General features: G+C 50.0%; 1 protein-coding gene across 5 annotated transcripts in view; it reads right to left on the reverse strand.

Annotated features, from left to right (window-relative positions):
- Positions 1-3,648: 3,648 nt before the first annotated feature.
- The window catches only part of ACACB (acetyl-CoA carboxylase beta), a 123,883-nt gene continuing 106,792 nt past the window's right edge, over positions 3,649-20,739 (reverse strand). For all 5 annotated transcript variants that reach the window (XM_055405357.2, XM_055405358.2, XM_055405356.2 and 2 more), the window contains 11 exons: positions 20,427-20,570; positions 19,660-19,780; positions 18,063-18,159; positions 16,148-16,244; positions 14,553-14,688; positions 13,325-13,502; positions 8,923-9,035; positions 7,409-7,563; positions 6,392-6,562; positions 5,910-6,046; positions 3,649-5,219 (listed from right to left, as the gene is read on the reverse strand). In XM_055405357.2, the coding sequence (XP_055261332.2) occupies positions 5,093-5,219; positions 5,910-6,046; positions 6,392-6,562; positions 7,409-7,563; positions 8,923-9,035; positions 13,325-13,502; positions 14,553-14,688; positions 16,148-16,244; positions 18,063-18,159; positions 19,660-19,780; positions 20,427-20,570 (1,476 nt within the window). In that variant the 3' untranslated portion in view covers positions 3,649-5,092. The remainder of the gene's footprint in view (positions 5,220-5,909; positions 6,047-6,391; positions 6,563-7,408; positions 7,564-8,922; positions 9,036-13,324; positions 13,503-14,552; positions 14,689-16,147; positions 16,245-18,062; positions 18,160-19,659; positions 19,781-20,426; positions 20,571-20,739) is intronic.

Consider the following 20,739-nt stretch of genomic DNA (forward strand, 5'->3'; position numbering starts at 1 on the left):
CCCTCCCACAGGCCTCTGAACCATGGCTGCTGGCTGACCTTGCCTGACCTCCAGGGGAAGTTTCTGGGCCCTCCTCAAGTCAGCAGGACAGAGGAGCGTGGACAAGGCCCCCATGACGCTCCTCTGAGGCTCGAGATGTGAGATCTGGCTGAGCTGAGAGCAAACTCTCCAGTCTGCCTCCCCACTGGTTCCTGAACGACCTGCAGCCCACTTTGGGACCAGTGCTCCACGGAAACACCCCTGTGGGAAGGCCTTTAATTTATTCTTCTGGGATGAAACACCTGCCTCAGTCTCCAGTGGACAGGCCCCGAGGCTGGGGTGGGCTGGCAAACTGTCCAGCCTTTGTGGACCAGAGCAGGTTGAACTCTGAACCAGGCACCGGCCCCACTGGCCTGTAGGCCCCCTTCCTTTGTAGTCTGTTAGGGTTTTATAGGCAGATTCCTGAGCCGCACCAGGCACTGTGACCCTATGGACCTTTATTTATATTTATTGGAGCCCATCAACGCCACCTCTTCAAACCCCACCCATGGCCCCTTGAATGAGATTCCATGGTCCCTCCCTGCACCCCTAAATTATCCATGTATCACATCTCCAACTGACTCTTAAGCCCTCTGCAGACTTGGGCTGCTTTTTTAGAACAAGCCAGCACTTTTGATACAGTGAAACATCCTGTTTTTTAAATTAGGGATGGGATATTTTCTTCCTGCTGATTCATGATTCAAGCCTCCTGAAGTGTACACCTACGAAGGGAGACTGCTAGCTTGGATTTGGGGCTTTCACGTTGGGATGGGATGGGAGGGACGGGAAGGCGTGTTTTGTACTGGAAATGAAGACACCCCTGATGGAAAGAAAGTCAGTTGTGAACCAGGTAAAGCCACTGGCCCACGTGGCTAGTGGGCTGTACGCCCTGCAGTGCAGAGTATTTTTGGGCACTGTTGGCCTGTCTCGTTGCCCTAGGACCTTCTTGTCTGTTTTCCCTCTCTTGTTGCCAGTGACTGACTTTCCAAGTGGCAGTTTCGACAGATAGTTGGCTTAGAGGGGAGCCAGGTGAGTGGCTGGGAAAAGAGTCGGTAACCAGGGATCATCCAGCTAAGCAGAGATGAGAAACCACAGCAACTGCTTAAACCGCAGTCCTCTCTGGCCCCACCGGATGCTCGGTTCCTCCATCTGGGAGTTCCCGAACCTTAGAGCCAGCATTTTCTGAGTAGTCCACAGGTCTGCCAGCCACCTGGTAGGCTTGGTGTTCAGGCCTGTCTTGAAGGACCATCCCTAACCTCTTCCAAATTCTGGAACTTTCTGCCAAGCATCACCATCATTATTCATAGCTCAGTGCTACCTGTCGGAACAGCACTGCTCACCTGCTTTGTGTGACGTGACGTCCCCTCCCATAAGTTAAGATGCTTGAGTCATTGTTAATGAAGATTGTGTTTGGGCGACCCCAGGACTGTGTATCGTAGTGTTGGAGATCCGTCTTCTGTCAATAAAGGCTGAACGCAGCTCTGTGGCTTGGGGGGCGGGGTGAACAGAAGAGGGAGGGGTGATCAGGGAAGGGAGGGGTGGGGGGGGTTGAGGGTGACAGTGCCTCCAGCCCCTCACATGGAGACCCACTTACAGATGGGGAAACTGAGGCCCGGAGACCAAACGCTGGACCCAGGTCCTCTGATGCCAGGTTCCCCTCGGGCCAGACACTGGGAGGACTCGGTCATTATTGGTAAAATTAGTCCAGCTGCCAGTACCCACCCCACAGTGCCCAGGCTCTGGACAAGCACTTGCTCAGGCAGGGATGTGAACCCTGCCTATGCTCAGAAGGCGAGGCTCAGAGAGGGTGGGCAGGACTCGGGGTCCAGTGAGGAGGAAGGGCTGAGCCGGTGTGTGCCAGGACCCAGAGCTATCTCTTCGGTGCCTGCTTGGGGTCAAGGAGGGCAGTGAGGAGGGAGGTACACTCTTCCCAGCACCAGGCCCTGTGCCAGTCAGGGCTGTAAATCAGCTCATTCGATCCTCCTGACAACCCTAAGAGGCATGTCTTACTACTTGCTACACCCATTTTACAGATGGAGAAGTTGAGGCCCAGGACTAAGGAGGTGACTTGCCACCCAAGATAACAGCAGAAGGGCATTTTAATTAGCAGTCGGACTTCCCTGCTGGTCCAGCGGTTAAGAATCTGCCTGCCAATGCAGGGGACACAAGTTCGATCCCTGGTCCTGGGGCAACTAAGCCCATGAGCCACAACTACTAAAGTGGCTGAGCCTGTGCTCTGCAGCAAGAGCAGCCACTGAAATGAGAAGCCCACACACTGCAACTGGAGGAAGCCCACGCACCAACAAACACCCAGCATGGTCCAAAATAGAAATAAATAAATACTTATGAGTCTGTTGAACTTTTCAGCCCACCCTGTAAGAGGCTTGCAGCCTCACCAGGAGACCAGACTCACACATAGGTGAGGATCAGCCAGTAGGGAAGGCAACGGTCAACTGATGGGGCTGTAGGTGGCACCGGGAAGGGCTGACTGGGGCTCTGCTTCAGAGAACAGGCAGGCAGCAGGGTGGGGGTGCTGCCTTTCTCTCCCCAGCACCCCTCCTCCTCAGCTTGGCTCCTGGGTGGTTCTATGACTGGCCTCCTAGCCCCCAGGCACCCTCAGCGATTGGTTGGGGGCAAAGGACTCGGCTGTATGGGTCACAGCCAAAGAGCATCACCTGCATGGTCTGCAGAACCTCTGAGGCTCAGGGGTGCTCTCCTGCTGGGGTGCCGAGCTGGGCGGATGGAGCCCGAGTGGCTGGATCACCACGTGCAGAGGGCTGGGGAGCCCTTTCTTGGGTCTGACATCCATTCCTTACCATAGGCAAGTGAAGCTGGTATGTACAGAGTCAAAGTGCAAATGCCAAGGTCACAGGGTCATGGACTGTGGGCGAGAGCCCGGGTCACAGCCGGAAGACTGCCTGTGCCGGGACTGTGCTGACACTGGAAGGAAGCAGCGGGGAGACGCAGGAGCAAGGCTTCGCCGAGAGTCTGCAGCTGGCTAGCTAATGGGAGAAATGCACTCATCGCCACCCTGTGAGGACCTGCTGAACACACACGGAAAGCACCGGAGGACTGGGTTTGAGTTGGCCTGGCCACTTCTCACCAGCTGTGTGACCTTGGACATCAAGTCCGCTCACCTCTGAGCCGAGGCTTTCCTATTTATAAAAGTGAGGCTAGAAATGTAGCATCCACCCGCAAAAGGCTCTGCAAAAGGACTGCATGCGACAGAGGCCAGGGCACTGTAGGTGGCCAGTGGCCTAACCCTGAGTGCCCAGTGGAGGCAGCCCAGGCCTCTGGGCACACTCAGTGATCTGATCCTTTCTCCCTTCCCTGGAGGCAGCTGCGCTAAGTCCCCCGAAAGAGGGAAGTCGATCTCATCGGGGAAGGTCCACTCATGGTAAACTCGCCAGCCGGCGGACAGCAGCTTGTGAGATGTGAAATGGAGGTGCAAGGACGAAGCGGTCTCCCTGTGGCCTTCGGAGGGGGACTCGCATCAGAGCGCCATCCTCCTGCGATGGGGGCTGGCCCAAGATCTCAGTGGCGGCAGGAGGAGGGAGCAGCCCCAGGGATCCCCTGCCAGTCTGCCTGCCTGCTCTACTCCAGATAATAAGCCAAGGCCAAAGTGCTTCCTTCCAAAAATAATTTATTCCACACATTTCCTGGTAGGTTCCGCCACCCACTGTTCCTGGGTTGCAGCCAGTCATCAAGGTATCGCAGGGACTCCCCCACACGGAAGGAACTCGGTTCCCAAAGCTGCATGGACTCTTACCCAACCCCATCAGTCTCGGGGCACGACAAAGGCCGATTTGTCTTTCTCCCACCCCTCACTGTGCCCACATCACCTACGCTGGCCAGGGCTGTCATCATTGGCCGATGGCCTCAGACAGCCCCCAGCATGCCCTCTTGTAGGGGCTTCCCCGCGAAACCTCGCCGGCCTCCACGTTGGCCAGGTGTAATGTCCGGTGTTCTCAGGCAGACTGCCTGTTGTGGCAGTGGAGGGTGGCCGGCTCCCTCCATCACGGGCACCAGGGACAGATGGACGCGGCCGGGAGGATCGCAGGTCCTGACGCTGTGTGGTCTTCGGGGCAGGGTGCTGGCGGCAGCCTCGCGAAGCCCTCCCTGAGCGAATCAGCGTGGTGCTCACAGCCCAGGCCTTGAGAACCACCGGCTGTGTCCCTCAGGCCACAGTCCAGCACGGACACCGAGGCAGGGGGCGCAGGAGTGAAGGGGGCCCACAGGGGCCTCCAAAGAGCTGACGGCAACCACAGGGGTGACACCTATGAGCAAGCTGGGCTGCTGCGGCTGGAGAAGGTCTTACCTCTCTTCTCTGTCCTCCCAGTCCAAGCTGGAGTCCCCTTCCCCTCGGAGAGAAGGAGCAGGTAGAGGGCTGTGAAGCACGTGAAAAAAAAGTCTCCCAACGCCCTTGAGCCTAGAGCTACGCAATTTTCCACTAGTGAGAGAACTAAGCCCAGTAGAGGGACTTTGCTAGTGATTAGCTAGGAGTCTTGTGGGGAACAAAACACCATTCTGTACTCTTAACTAAAAAAAATCATTCATACCCTTTCCTGGGTGAGAGGAATTCAAATAAGGATTCAAATAAGCAGACTACAAAAACAGATTTTTCTCTTTTCTCATCTCTTATTTTGCTTTCCTTGTTATACTGCTGAAACCTGTGAGAGGCTTACATCAAGAGCTGGTCTCGGAGTAAAAAAATAATAAGATTCCACGCTCTGATAGAAAATGAGTCTACAAGAACACCTGGTTCCTGCAAGGTAACAGAAAGTGGATGGAAACTGGAGTGTTTGGATTCAATTCGATTCAGTGATGGAGTGAAATGTCTTAAAGAGCTAAAAACCAGACTTCCCAGCAATGGAGAAGGGGGCAGTTTCTGCTTGGAAGGGGGCGCTCCTGAGCCTTTTATTAAAACAGGAGTGAGCTGGGGGTCAGCAGCCTTGCGGCAACGCCCAAGAGTTTTAAAAAGCAAACCCCTGCGGTCCTGGTGAGGGCCTGAGGTCAGTGGATTGGTGTGGTTTCTCTTGCCCGAGGTCCTGCGAATGACCGGGAGGACGGGGGTTCAGGTGGAGGCCGGGCCGTCCACGGTGGACAGGAGGTGAATGACCTGGGCCCGCTCGGCTGGGCTGATGTGTTGGCTGACGTACACCAGCAAGTCCATGGCCAGCTCGGGGTTTTCTTGAACCAGGCTGCAGGAACAGGGGGAGGAGGGCGAGGTCATTTCTCTCGCTGAGTTCAGTGGGCCCCCGCCCCTCGGTAGCCCCAGAGCCCCGCGCAGGGCCTGTCCCACTACTGGTGGGCAACCAGCCACCCGGAGGGCCCGACCCTCTTCCTGTCATGGTCACGGGGGGGCGACGGTCCTGTGGGGCAAGAGGGCCACAGCACAGCCTCAAGGGACAGCAGTGGACCTCCTGCTCTCGGGCTGCGACCTGCCACACACACACACTCTCACCCTGAACCTCAGTTTCACCCCCCAGATGGGGTCCCATGCGCTCAGCTCCCTACCCCATGGGGACGCGGGGAGCAAGCCCTCCAGAAACGATCATGCCAGCAGGGGCTGGCAGCCCAAGGACTAGTCGTTCAGAACGTGGCTGTCTAAACAAACACGCTTTGGCCGTGACCTCGGAGGAGGTCTAACCAGGATAACGAATTGAAATCATCACACCCCCCCACCCGCTGCCAATGGTATCCCCAGGACTCTGGGCTGGGAGACCTGGCTTGGGGGCTGGGCTGTGGGCTCCGACCCGGAGGTGGAGGCCGTGGGCCGTGAGACGCAGTGGATTCGAGGGGCCGCTCTGGGGCCAGGCGGCCGGCCACGAGTCCTGGTGACCAGTGTGAGTGAGGCGCTGGGCGGGCGGGCGGGCGGGCCAGCCACTCACCCCTGGATGGTCTTGAGGGCGGAGTCGCGCTTCAGGCAGGCGATGTTCTCACGGATGGTGGAGTGCAGCCCCCCGCCCGCCCGCCAGTGCTCCTCCAGCCACTGCACCACCGTCTGGTTGTTGTCCCACAGGTAGGCCTGAGAGAAAGCGTTACTCGCTCAGCCGTGTCCGACTCTTTGCCACCCCATGGACTGTAGCCTGCCAGGCTCCGCTGTCCATGGGATCCTCTAGGCAAGGAATGCAGGAGTGGGTGGCCATTTCCTTCTCCAGGGGACCTTCCCCACCCAGGGATCAAACCCGCATCTCCTGCACTGCAGGTGGATTCTTTACCGTCTGAGCCACCAAGTAGGCCTGGGGTGGAGGCGGGGGCTGCATCAGCGAGGGACCGCTGACGGCCGGGCCGGCCCCCTTGGGCCCCCGCCCCATGCGTCTCCGCCCCTTGGACGTCTGCCCACGCGCGTGCATCTCCGCCCCAGGCCCACCTTGACGGCGCCCTCCGTCTCCACGAACCAGCGGCGCAGCATGGACTGCACGTGCGTGTGGCTGAGCTCGGGGCAGGCCCTCAGGGCCTCCCGCTTCACCTGGCTCTCCAGCAGCAGGCGGCGCAGGCGCCAGTACAGGAAGCTGCGGGCCGTCTTCCACTCCAGGATGTCCTGCGGACAAGCCACGGGCCTGAGCACCCCCCGGAACAGGGGAGGGGGGGTCTAGGAGCTGCCCAGGGCCTGGCCTTGTGATCACTTGCATTTCACAGGCCGGAAAACCGAGGCTCAGGGAGGTGGCAGAGACGGGACACTGCCCGGTCTCCGGACCACCTCCCCTGGGTACAAACCCCGTGCCCACGCCTATCTCCAGACACAGAACATGGGCTCATGAGGGGTGGCAGGAAGGAGTCCAGCACACAGGGGTGTTCAGGACTGGGGATGGCCTCGTGGAGACAGGGCAGGAGGACGGGGCTGTGACCGTCAGTGGTGAGGGAGTGCGTTGTGGGAACGACGGTCCCTAACCCAGCCCAGCGGTTCTGAACACACACAGGGGTTGGACTGGGGGTTCCCAAACTTGGCGACCTACTCAAATCTCTTGGGGATTGGAAAAAAAAATGCCGGACTCCCCTCCTACCCATATTCTGATTTAATTGGATAGCCACCTGGGCACTAGGGTTTTTAGAAAATATTTATTTATTTTTGGCCGCATTGGGTCTTAGTTGAGGCACACAGGCTTCCCTACAGTTGTGGAGAGGTGTGTGAACTTAGCTGCCCTGTGGCATTGGGATCTTAGTTCCCTAACCTGGGATTGAACCCACGTCACCTGCATTGGGAGGTGGATTCCTAACCACTAGAGTTGTTTGTTTCTGTTCTTTAAAAAAAAAGATCCTCAGGTGATTCTCACAGGTGGACTTTGCCTCATCCCACAGGCCTGAGTGCAAATATTCTCTGTGGGTTGGACACCAGGTGACCTGAGGCTCGGCCATTCACACTGACCCCAGCACTGCAGGCTCTTACGTAAATGACGCCCTTCTCCAGCATCCTGCCCGCCTTGTCGTGGAGGTCGGCGAACTGCACCGCCACCTGGTGGTACATGGGCAGCAGCAGGTCCTCCCGGGCCTTCAGCTGGCCCTCCAGCTCTTTGCGGTCCGTGTCCGAGAGCTCAGACATTCCTGCGGGCAAGGCAAGGGCAGGGTTTGCAGGGCAGGCCTGAGCTTTAACCCTGATAGTGCTCCCAAGCCAAGTTGCTCCTGCACCCTCAAAAATGCACCCAGTGCTAAACAGTTGGTTCCCACTAGCAATCTATTTTACACATGGGAGTGTATGTATGTCAACCCCAATCTCCTGATTCCTCCACTCTCCGCTCCCTGCTCTGTGTCCACACGTCCATTCTCTATGTCTCTATTTCTGTCCTGAAAATAGATTCATCTGTAGCAGTTTTTTGATTCCACATATACGCATTAATATACGATTTTGCTTTTCTTTTTCTAATAGTTCAGCTCAGTGCTCTATGGTGACCTAGAGGGGTGGGAGGGGGTGATGGTGGGAGTGAGGTCCAAGAGGGAGGAGACATATGTTCAACGAGGGTTCAGCTCGTTGTACAGCAGAAGCTAACACAACATTGGAAAGCAACCCGAGTCCAGTGAAAAAAAAATGCACCCAGATTTGCAAGACAGCATTCAATGCTCAATTTCAAACCTGTTCCCTTTCATCAGGCCCACTGAGCTTATAGGACACCATCAGTTACCGTTTTTAGTTTACACAGTAAAATCTAATAAGGGAATATTATAAACAAGTCTATGCCAATTTGATAATTTAAATGAAACAAACTCCTTGAAATAAAACAAACTATGAAAGCTCACCTAAGAGCAAAGAGATTAAACTCAACAGTCCTATATATAAAGAAGGAATTGAATTTGTAGTTGAACTGTAAATCTTTGCTATCAAAAATTTAAAGAAATAATGCCAACTCAGACTCAGAAGACGGAGGGGAGAACACTTTCTGATTCACCCTATGGTATCAGCATTACCCTGATACCAAGGCAAAGAAATTATATACCCATCATCACCAGCTTCATAAATCTTGTGAATTTCTGATGACATAGATCAGTTATAAAGACAATGCTACCTCATATGGATTTTAAAGGAGAATTATAAATAAGTTGCAAGTGAAACAAGCCTATCACCCAAACAAAATTAGTAAAATGCCTGATGGAAAAATTCTAAAGGGTAATATTGCTACGAAAATTCAAATGTTTCTCATTGAAACATTTCAATGAGATATACTCCACTGAAATACTTCAACTATTCTATCTTGTGTGTGTTGAGAAATTACATTCACTAAGGTACTGTGTATATTTTTTAATGTTAAAGGGGTTGATAGGCTGTGTGAGAACGTTTGAAACATCTCAGTTGTTGCTGCTGAGTTTGGGTTTGTCTTCACTATTTTTAACATACTAGAAGCCTTCAGCAATGAGCAGGCTGAGCCCTTTCATGACCTCTGAGAGGTGATACCTTTCAGACCCACTCACCGAGCTGTTCCACGAGCTTCTTGGAAACGGGGTCAATTCTTCTGATGGTCTTCACCAGATCTTTCTTCCGGTACTTAATCTCCACTGTTCCCTCTGGCTCCAGAACACTCGCTCTGAAAAAAAAACCAGCAGCAGGGGGAGGGGTGTATGAGGTGTTCCCCAGCAAGCGACAGCCAGAGGACACGGCAGGGGGAGGCAAGACAGCCAGGAAATCTGGTGGCAGTCCTCTGCTCTGAGGCTGGCTTTCTGTGTGACCTTGGCCAAGTCACTTCCCCTCTCTGGTCATCTGCTTTTCTATCCATAGAATGAGGAATTAAATCAGCTTTTAAAATAAAGTGTTCTGGGACTTCCCTGGCAGTCGAGTGGTTAGGACCCCATACTTCCACTGCACGGGACATGAGTTCATTCCTTGATCAGGGAACTAAGATCCCACATGCCAAGGCATGGCCAAAAGCTAGAAAATAAAACCAAAATGTTCTGAGCTCTGGAAGGCCCTTTCAGCAACAAGAGTGTGTGACTCTTTGGAACAGCATATCCCACCAGCTCTTCAGCTACAGTCCTCTCTGGCTTTCCTAGTCTCTGCTCTCCTCAGGCCATGCTGCTGCTGTTCAGTCGCTCAGGCGTGTCCAATCTCTGCGACCCCATAGACTGCAGCATGCCAGGCTTCCCTGTCCTTCACCACCTCCCAGAGCTTGCTCAAACTCATGTCCATTGCATCGGTGATGCCATCCAACCATCTCATCCTCTCATCTCCTTCTCCTCCCGCCTTCAATCTTTCCCAGCATCAGGGTCTTTTCCAGTGAGTCAGTTCTTCACATCAGGTGGCCAAAAGTACTGGAGATTCATCTTCAGCATCAGCCCTTCCAATGAATATTCAGAGTTGATTTCCTTTAGGATGGACTGGTTTGATCCCCTTGCAGTCCAAGGGACTCTCAAGAGTCTTCTCCAGCACCACAGTTGGAAAGCATCAATTCTTAGGCGCTCAGCTTTCTTTATGGTCTAACTCTCACATCCATACATGACTACTGGAAAAATCATAGCTTTGACTATATGGACTTTTGTTGGCAAAGTGATGTCTCTGCTTTTTAATACGCTCTCTATGTTTGTCATAACTTTCCTTCCAAGGAGCAAGCATCTTTTAATTTTGTGGCTAAAAGGTACTCTTTAATCTCCTTAAAGCACACAAAGGCACATGGAGGAATCCAAGATATGAGTGGCCCCCTCCATTCCCAATCCTCTCACCCCACCCCTTGGTTTTCCCCTGCCCCCTTCTCTTCTGAAAGCTTGGAAGCCCTGACCAATACTGCATGTAGCTCTGAGCCTCCTGGTGACCAGAGTGAAAAGTTAATGTGACCCCGTTTGGGGCTGCTCTCGTCCTACGTCTTCTGGAGGTCTGACCTCAGCAGCCTCCCGTGAAGGTCACAGGGCCCTGAAGGCAGGACAGGCTTGGCTCATTTGTACCATATCACGATGCCTTTCGCAGTAGGTGCTCAATAAATATCCACTGAACTGAGGAACGGATAAGGGGGTAGACACAGGAGGAAGGCGCCTATCTATACCTTAAGCAGAACTATTCATTTTAAAAATATGTTTATTTACTGGGCTGCTCTGGGTCTGAGTTGCAGCATGCAAACTCTTAGTCATGGCATGTGGGATCTAGTTCTCAGACCAGGGATAGAACCTGGGTCCCCTGCATTGCAAGCACAGAGTCTCAGCCATCGGACCATCAGAGAAGTCCTGGGCAGAACTACTCTTGGGGCCTTTATGTTCTGCACAGCATTTGGCATAGTCTTCATTTTGAAGGCACTCAAACACCGAGTTATAAGCATTATCGTCAGCATCCTTTCTGGAAGAATCTATCTGGGATAGATTTCCACTTAAAAAAAAATAAGGAAGGTTTCTTTAGCCTGAGGAACTGGTGTCCTCTCATGCAAGTATACATTTTAGTCATTCATTTGTCCAGTATTACACAAGCACCCATTAGGAATCAAGTACTGTACTAGGCCCTAGGCTATGACAATAAATAAAAATGAATAAAATATAGACTCTACAGAACAGTTTTGGGGAAGATTCAGAGTCTAGTAAGAACTACACATATAGTCATATTCCCCTTTTCATCTTGGCTGCCAGGAAGCTCAGGTGATTTTGGTCTTTCTTTTTTCTTTGGCTGCACCAGGTCTTTGTTGCTGCATCTCTAGATATGATGCTCAGGCTTCTTGTTGTGGTGGGTTCTCTTGTTGTGGAGCACAGGTTCTAGAGTGCATGGGCTAGTAGTTGTGGCTTGTGAGCTTAGCTGTCCCATGGCATGTGGGATCTTAGTTCTCAGACCAAGGATCAAACCCGTGTCCCTTGCTAATGCAGGGTAGATTCTTAACCAATGGACCATCAGGGAAGTCCTAGTCAATTAGCATATAATTAATGAATTAAAATTAATATATAGTAATTAATATATTAATATACTTTATATATTAACATATTATAATTAATTGTATGTTAATTAATTGATAAAATTTATTATATATTATTATACACATGCATTACATATTATTAATTATATACAATATATGTACTATATAATTATATATATTACATATTATATACTATATTAATATAACATGTAATATACAATATAAAATATAATTGATAATATATTATTATATTAATATATGATATGTAATATATAATACAATATATTATTAATAATATAATATACATATTATATTGTATATACTAAATATATATTAAAATATATAAATTATATAAATATTAAATATATAAATTATATTAAAAATATAAATTAATATATATTAATTAAAACATATAAATATATAAATTAAATATATAAATATATATATATTAATTTATTTTATACATATATACATATATATGTATATATACACATACATATGTGTATATATATGTATATACATATACATACACATATACATATATGTATATATATACACATATATATATTAATTTATTTTATACATATCATATACATATATATTATATATAATTTATATAAATTAAATATATAAAATATATTTATATAAAATATATAAATATATAATCATATACTATATGTATTATATATTCTATTATATATATTTTATATAAATAATAAAATAATATATATATTATACATATAAACTATATAATATAAATTATATAACCTTTACAATAATCTATAATATATATTATATAATATACAATATATATGATTATATATAATATATATAATACAAATATAATATATAATATTAATTATATATTCAGTTCAGTTCAGTTCAGTCGCTTAGTCATGTCCGACTCTGTGACCCCATGAACCACAGCACGCCAGGCCTCCCTGTCCATCACCAACTCCCGGAGTTCACTCAAACCCATGTCCCTCGAGTCGGTGATGCCATCCAGCCATCTCATTCTCTGTCATCCCCGTCTCCTCCTCCCCTAATCCCTCCTAGCATCAGAGTCTTTTCCAGTGAGTCAACTCGTCACATGAGGTGGCCAAAGTACTGTAGTTTCAGCTTTAGCATAAGTCCTTCCAATGAACACACAGGATTGATCTCCTTTAGAATGGACTGGTTGGATCTCCTTGCAGTCCAAGGGACTCTCAAGAGTCTTCTCCAGCACCACAGTTCAAAATCATCAATTCTTCGGCGATCAGCTTTCTTCACAGTCCAACTCTCACATCCATACATGACCACGGGAAAAACCATAGCCTTGACTATACATTAATATAATTATATTAATTGTGTTAATGTTAATGTAATATTTATATTTTATATATATATTACAATATATAATTATATAATATATATTACAATATAAGTATATCATATAAAAATTATGATATAATTATATATTAATATGATATAAAATTATATATTATATGATATAAAATTATATAATATATTAATTATATTATATAAAATATATTGATTATATTTAATTTATTATGATCAATATATTACACATTAATGTAATCATATATGATAATATATATTATATATTATCATATATTATAAATTATATTTAATATATTATTAATATATATGTATATATACTATTTTGTTTATATAATATATGTTATAATTATATATTATTATTTTTATATTTTCTTTAAGTGATTGCAAATCTCCTTGGGAAACAGGTGAGCGTAAGTTGTGAAAGAACAAACTACAATTCCTCCACTACTTCTGGGCTCCAGTCACTAATTATACTGAGAAAATCCAGTAGCACGCTGAACACTGGTTTCAGACTGGGAGAACTAGAGGCTCTCCATCCCTTTGGAAGTTCAGAACAGCCCTGCGATCCCCAGAGTGCGACTCAAAGGGCATGGGGCCTCAGGGCTGGGAGTGAGAGCAGGAAAGGTGGGGCTGGGCTGGGGCGGCACACCCACCTGCTTTCTCTGTCCGCATATATCTCTATGCATAGCGGGTTGATGGAGGTGTCCATGACCGCCCAGGAGCCCCCCCGGACCTCCGCGTAGGGCGGGATGTAGATCAGGACGGGCTGTCTGTACTTCCGGAGGCTGTCCACGATGTAGGCTCCGAACTTTAGCACCTGGTCGTACATGTCTGAAAAGCAAGGTAGCCACCCGTTGAGGTGACCTCAGGCCCACCCTTCGCTTCCTGGGGGTTGTGGAAAGGCTCTCATGGGACCAGGAGGAAGGATCAAGGCACAGAGGGCTCCCTTGACCAGGTCCTCCTCCCTGCTGGGGCCTCAACATTCCCACACAGAAAAGAAGGTATGGGCTGATCTCTAAGATCCCTTCCAGCCCTGGCTCAGAGATGCCCCCGGCCTACCCCACTGTTTCCAGAACAGAACCCTCCCTCTCCAAGAATAACACAGTCTCTTCCCTCCTGCCCACAGGCAGATGGTCCTTATTTTCTACCAAGACACGTCCACTTAGGCATGGTACATGAAACAAGAGCACAATAACAAAATCGGGGCCTCCTGGTGGCCCAGTGGCTAGGACTCTGAGCTCCCAATGCAGGGGGCCCAGGTTCAATCCCTGGTTAGGGCACTAGATCTCACACACTGCAGCTAAGACCTGGTGCAGACAAATACATAGATAAATATTTTTAAAAAAATAACTCAAAATCACACTGAGAGTAACCACCACGTGCCAAAGAACCCTCACCTTAGCCTTCTGAGGTTGGTTCTATCCTTAACCCTCTGCAGAGGAGAGAAACTTCGGCTTGGAGCAGTCACCCACCCAACAAGGACTCAGACCAGGTCTGCCCGGCCCCAGTCCAGCTCTTTCTGAAACATCCCACTGACAGCCTCTGTCTCTTGAAATGCGCTCAGTACCTTGAAGCACTTGCATTTGAGTGTCAGGTCACTGAGGCTCACAGTAGCCCCTTAAGGAGGGCAGGCACCTTCTCATCTTCCCAAGTGGGGCAGTGACAGCCCAGGTCACTCGGCAGCTTCCCGGGGCCACCCCTGCTTCCCCCTGCATGATGGGGACCTCTGGCAAGTCATACTGGAAGCCCTCAGTTCCCTGAACAGCTCCCGTCTGCAGGGCTGCACGAAGTTCAGCTAAGATGATGATGTTGTGACCCCACGGGAGCTGTCCGGAGTGCTGACCCCAAGGCTTCAGGGTGCCCACAGGAAGGCCACTTTACCTTTCATGCCCCCAGAGAACCCCCTCCAGTTGGCAAAGATCATCAGGGGCAACTTCTCCCGGTTGAAATCTTTGATAGCCTGAGCCGTCTTATAGGCCGAATCTGGGAACCACACCTGGCCAGCCTGCTGGATTATCTGGAACACAGAACAGCCTGGGTCAGACTCCTCTGAGCGGGACATGGGATGGCTGACCGCATGGCACCCTGGAGGGCAGGCAGTCTGATTGGCATCAGTGACAACACCAGAGATGGTGCTCAGATGCGTGACTCTCACACTGTGGCCCAGGGAGGCTCCTGTTGCCTGTTGATAGGTGCCAAGCTAGTAAAGGCCACCCTGAGTAGGGTCCCAGGACCTGCCCTCTGACTTCTGAACTCCTCCCAGGGTGCAATGTGGCCCACCCTAGAAACAGCAATAGTGATGGGGGCAGGAGGAGGGAGGGATTCCTAGGGAATCCCTTCATCCTCTGAAGAAGACAGTGTAGAGCACCATGCATCCTGCAGACACAGTGCTGGGGCCCCCACCCCAGCCCACTCCAGAGCCAAGGAAGCCTGAGTCTCTGAGCTGGAAGGACAGACATGTGACCACTCAGGACCCACTCCTGTCAGCTCAACCAGCCTACACAACAGACCCAGTAAAACCACAGTCATGGTCGTCAGAATGGCCACCATCAGAGAGCCTGCAGAAACAAATGCTGGCGAGGATGCAGAGAAAAGGGGACCCTGGAACACTCCTGGTGGGCATGTTAACTGGTGCTGCTACATGGAAAACAGGATGGCGGTGTCCCAGAGAACTAGAAACAGAACTGCCGTACGACTCAGCAACTCTGCTCCTGGGTATATACATGTATACATAACCCAGCACTAATCTGAAAAGACACACGCACCCCAGTGTTCACAGCAACACCATTTACAGTAGCCAATATACGGAAGCAATGCAAGTGCCCAAAAACAGATGAATGGATAGACGACATGGTATATATATATCTCCAGTATTCTTCCCTGGAGAATCCCATGGACAGAGAAGCCTGGTAGGCTACAGTCCACGGGGTCGCAAAGAGTCGGACATGACTGAGCGACATAACGGATATATATATGTATACAGTGGACTACTCAACCACTGAAAAGAATGAAATTCTGACATCTGCAGCAGTGTGGATAGATCTAGGGAACATTACACATAGTGAAATTAGTCAGACAGAGAAAGACAAGCAGTGTATGTTATCACTGATATGGAAAACCTAAAGAATAATACAAATAAACATATATGCAAAGCAGAAACTGACTCACAAAAATAAGACAGACAAATAATAAACTAGGCAGTTACCAAAGGCGAGAGCGAAGATGGGAGGGACAAATCAGGGGCATGGGCTTAAGAGATACAACCTGCAATGACAGAACACAAAAGCAACGAGGATATACACACAGCACACAGAAATATGGCCATTGTCTCGTAGTAACTTTTAATGGCGCACAATCTGTAGAAATGCTGAGTCACTATGTTGTACACCTGAAATGAATATAATTCGTAACTCAGCTACACTTCAATAAAAAAAACAAAACGTGAAAAGAGCCAGCCCAGCTCCCTGGCCCCTAACCTTGGCCTCGGAATCCAGGTTGGCAGGGTCGGCGGGCACGACCACCTCCACTGTCCGCGTCTCTGCAGCGATCACTCCGACGGGGATGCCCCCCAGCCTGCAAGGTGGACCACAAGTGAGCAGGGGTGTGGGGCAGCACCCCAGGCCGATTCGGGGGGGACAGGTGGGCGCGGCCAGCCCAGGCTGATATTCTACAGGCACGCGAGCCGGGATGAGGGTGGACAGAGAAAAGTGTGTTTTCAACTTGGCCCTGAAGCAGTGAAAAGCCTCACAAACAAGCAGGCTGGAAAGGTCCTTTGGGTATCCTGTGTCGGGGCAACAGCTGCCGGGGTCGTGGGGAGGCTTGGGCCAAGGCAGGGATGGGAGCAGCATCGTCCCTAGAACTTCCCGTGATGATGGCCATGCTCTCTAGCGGCCTGACCAGTGTGGCAGCCGTGAGCTGCACGTGACCACGGAGCATCTGAAATGTGGCAGGGACGGCTGAGGAACTGAATATGTGACAGGGTCTTTCACTGTGTGATTCATCTGAATTTGGGCTGTCACATGGCCAGCAGCCACCATGGTGGACAGCACGGGTCCGGACACCACGCCACACTGTGAAGGGATGGAGGTATGCTAAGCCTGAGCAGCTTCAGTTATGAGCGGTCCATGGCGTCAGTCTCCATCAGCAACCGCCACCGGCTGCCCCTGGCCACCTGTGTCACTTGATTCCTCTTTGCTACACTCCCAACAGTTTATGGGGAGAGCAGTCTTCAAATCAAGTGCTTTCATGTGGAAGGGGGAGTAGATTTCCTCTCAGGTTTAAAGAACATATTCCAGGGGACTTCCCTGATGGTCCAGTGGCTAAGAATCCACCTTCCAAGGCAGGTGCCATGGGTTTGATCCCTGGGTGGGGAACTAAGATCCCACATGTCGTGGGGCAACTAAGCCCACATGCTAGATGACGACAGTGTAGCACCCCCAAAGAAGAACATGTGAAAAAAGTAAAACACTTATGGAGAAGCAATCCCAGTAATAGACTTGGTATTTTAACAATTATTACAGAGAAGTAAATAACAATAATGGCAGCTGCTATCAATACCATTATGGAGGGTTTATGATTTTTAAATGCTTTTTATTTATTTAAAAAATATTAAATACCATGTGGCACTTGGGATCTTAGTTACCCAACCAGGTGTCAAACCCGCACCCCCAGCAGTAGAAGCAAGGAGTCTTAACTGCTGGACCACAGAAGAATTCCCCATTTGTGATATTTTAAGTGCCTAACACATCACCACTTCTAGTCATCACAACAATCCTTCGGGAGTGGGAAGGGGTAGAATTATTAGCCTCATTGTATAGATGAGGATGTAAAGGCCCAGAGAGGGTGAGTGACAGCAGAGGTCTGAATCCAGAACCTGAACTTGTAGCAACTGCCTTGTGCCAGGAATCTGAGTGGTAAATTATGAGGCTGTTGCTTTGGGCTCCATAAAAGGAAGAACTCTGGGGCAGTTGGACTCATCCCGAAGAGAAGGAGTGAGCTCAGCTTTGAAAGAATCCAAGCATTTATGCCTTCCGCCAGCTCTGGTATACAACGTGGTTCCTGCCCACGGCCCTCCTAAATGGAGCTCATACTTCTGACTGTGCGGTTTCCCAGAGAGTGCCAGGGCCTCCTTCTGATTCCCAAAGGGGTTCACGGCCCCCCTGGCGAGGGTGCCCTGGCCCAGGGGCAGACACAAGAGGTAAGGATCCTGGCCCCCAGGAAGAAGTTGGTGGAGATGTCTTCTAAAGTAATGGACAAATCCAGACTCTATGAAGAATTTCATCAGCCAGAAACACTCCCCTCCCCAACCCCCTGCATTGGTTTTTCTTTCAGAAAATCCAGGGCCAGGGAGAAAGCATCGCTGAGGCCGCCTGGGCCTGCCCTTAGGGTTACCTTGCTCGTCCCGTCACCACAGTCTGGGCCCAGGGCACCATGATCTCCTTGAAACTGCCCTGGTCAAAGAATCCACTCTGCCAGGATCCCTTCAGAGCTGTGGGCAGAAAGGCGGAAGCTCAGGCCGGGGGCTGGTTGCTGAGAGCACCCAGTGTCCACCTGGAGGGCAGACTCCTCTGCCGTCTCTCTAGGACAGCCTGACGTCGACAGCCCAGATACCTTTATTGCTGGAAAACAACCCTGCCCACCCGCCAACACACAAAACCAGGGCTGCCAAACAATATACCAAATCAGGAAGTCAGTCCATAAAGAGCATCCAACCACATCAACTTCCTTCAATGCCAAACATGAGGAGACCCTAGTCACAGTTTCTGCCTTTTCTTTTCAAGAGGCAGAAAAAGCAGATGGCTGCCTTCGGAAGGCATGATTTCAGAAGGGACCATCTGCTCAGAAAAACACTCATCCCGGACCTGGTGGCTACAGCCTCAAAACCGTTGAACTGGGAAGAGCACGTTCCATTGAGAGACAGAGAGGCAGAGTGAAAAGCAGATGTCAATTTCAGCCATCCTGGGGAGGACACGGTGCCTGGGATCCACACCACGGTGTACGTGACTGTGGTTTGGACACGAGGAGGCAGGCAGTGGGAGAGAGCTCACTTTGCAGGAATAGGGGGCTGGGCCCCTGGGAACAAAGCACCCCAGCCTCAGGGTCTGCCTGAGGGCCAGCCCTACTAGATGGAGCAAACTGTCAGTAACACATCAGACGTTTTTAAAAATCAAGCTAAAGCCAGTGCTTGCAGGTGAGAAAGCCTAAAAGAAATGGCAGAGGAGGGGAACAGGCCATGGGGCATCTTTCGCTGGCAGAGCCTAGCATGCTCCTGGCAGCACTTCCCTTGCCCCACGCAGCTGGAAGGAGAGGCCGAGTTCTAAACGGGGCAGCACATGAAATTCTAGACTCGGGATTGTGGCAACAGGGGCAGCTCAGCTTTCTAGTTCTGTCCTGGTGGCTCAGAATGTAATCAGATATCTCCAGGAGGCCAACCTGTCCCTTTGTGCGGGGGCGGGGGACTGGGAGGGAGGGAGAGAGAATGTGTGCATGTGCAAGCATGTGCGTGCACACAGGTGTGTTTGGATCTATGTGTGCACATCCACACAGATGTCTACAAACAGAGCTGCAGAAGAGGCAAAGTTGCTCGTCCTGGGTAAACTCATGGAGAGCTACCTTACGAAGCTTTAAGCCAAATAGGAGGAGAGAGGGACAGAGAGAGAAGCGTTCCTCTCTCTGAAACCCTGAAATTCCAGCCCCAGACTTTCCACCTCTGTGACCACATCTGGGGCAGTTTTGGGGAAGGAGGTCATGATCTCTGCCACTTTTCACCTCCATCCATCAGCTCCAGAAACCGGAGGCTGTTTCCACCCCTTCTCGGTCATCAGCTTGGGAAAAGCACAGAGAAAAATCTCCATTCTTCCACCCCTTTCTGCATTCGACCTCAGGTGTATCCCTTGGAGATAATCTTCTACTGACTTGCTCTTTTATCTTGGTGGCAGAAAAGAAACCCCAAGACCCAGGGCTCAGACAAAACCCAGGAGGGACCTACTTGGGTGAGGTCTTCCTGCAAGCAGCCACCGGGGGTCGTAGGGCCTGCGAGACGGTTGGAATTCAATTTCTCTGTCAATGGGATCCTTGGGTGTGATGACCGGGACTTGGCTGCGATTATCCTAGGAAAGAAAGTCAGGTCTCCCACTCGGTTCTTCGGGCTCGTCTATACGTCTGCAGTTCACTCTTTGCCCTCCTCTCCCCTTCTGACTATGGTGATGCCTGGTTACGTGGCAGAAGCCCAACCCAAAGTAGCTCATCATCACAATTAGGAGTAGCATTTGGCTGAGGGCCTGCCAAGCGCTGAGCTCCACACATCATGTCACTGAGCCATCAATGACAACACCCTGGGACGGGTGCCACTGTTACTCCCACTTTACAGATGAGGAAACTGAGGCTTAGAAAGATTAAGAGATGGTCCTGAGGTCTCATTGCTATGAGAAGGAAGCCAGGAATCAAATCCAGCCTGACTGCAAAGCCTTAGGGTTCTCTGTTGTCCATGTTACCTCTTTTGATGACAAGCAATGTCACCTCTTTCTAAAGGATCAACACATAGCCTCCTTACAAAGTCATCAAAAAAAAAAGAAAGCAAAGAACAGTGAGTACAGGGCTGGGCATCAGAGAGGGAAGGAGGGAAGAGAAAAGAAAAATTAACCCTAGGCACAATTTCAGTCTTACCTACTCCCTACCCTTCCACACCATTTGGCAAATGAACCAGATATCAGAGTCTTCCAGGCTTCAAGGGGGAGGGGGGGAAGGATACTGCACCTTTGGCATATAGGACAGCCACTCCAGGATGGTACAAACACCCTCAAAGTCATCTGGCACGGTGACATGTGAGACGCCATTGTAATGCATGATCTGCACACCTCCCAGCTGGTTGTTGGACGTGTAAACGTCTCTGCCCAGGACCTGCTTTGACATGACACGGTTAGCAAGGTCCTGCCCAACCTGGGGCCCTTCCATCTGTTCAGAAGTCACCTCCCTCAGTGGTTCTCAACCCTGGCTGCATGTCAGAATCACCTGGGAGCTTTCAAAAGTCCTGATGTCCAGGCTGCACGCAGCCAGACCAATTACATCA

This window comes from Moschus berezovskii, chromosome 19 (genome assembly GCF_049115385.1).
Source record: "Moschus berezovskii isolate FMDL1 chromosome 19, NW_MosBer_1.0, whole genome shotgun sequence".
NCBI classification, from domain to species: domain Eukaryota; kingdom Metazoa; phylum Chordata; class Mammalia; order Artiodactyla; family Moschidae; genus Moschus; species Moschus berezovskii.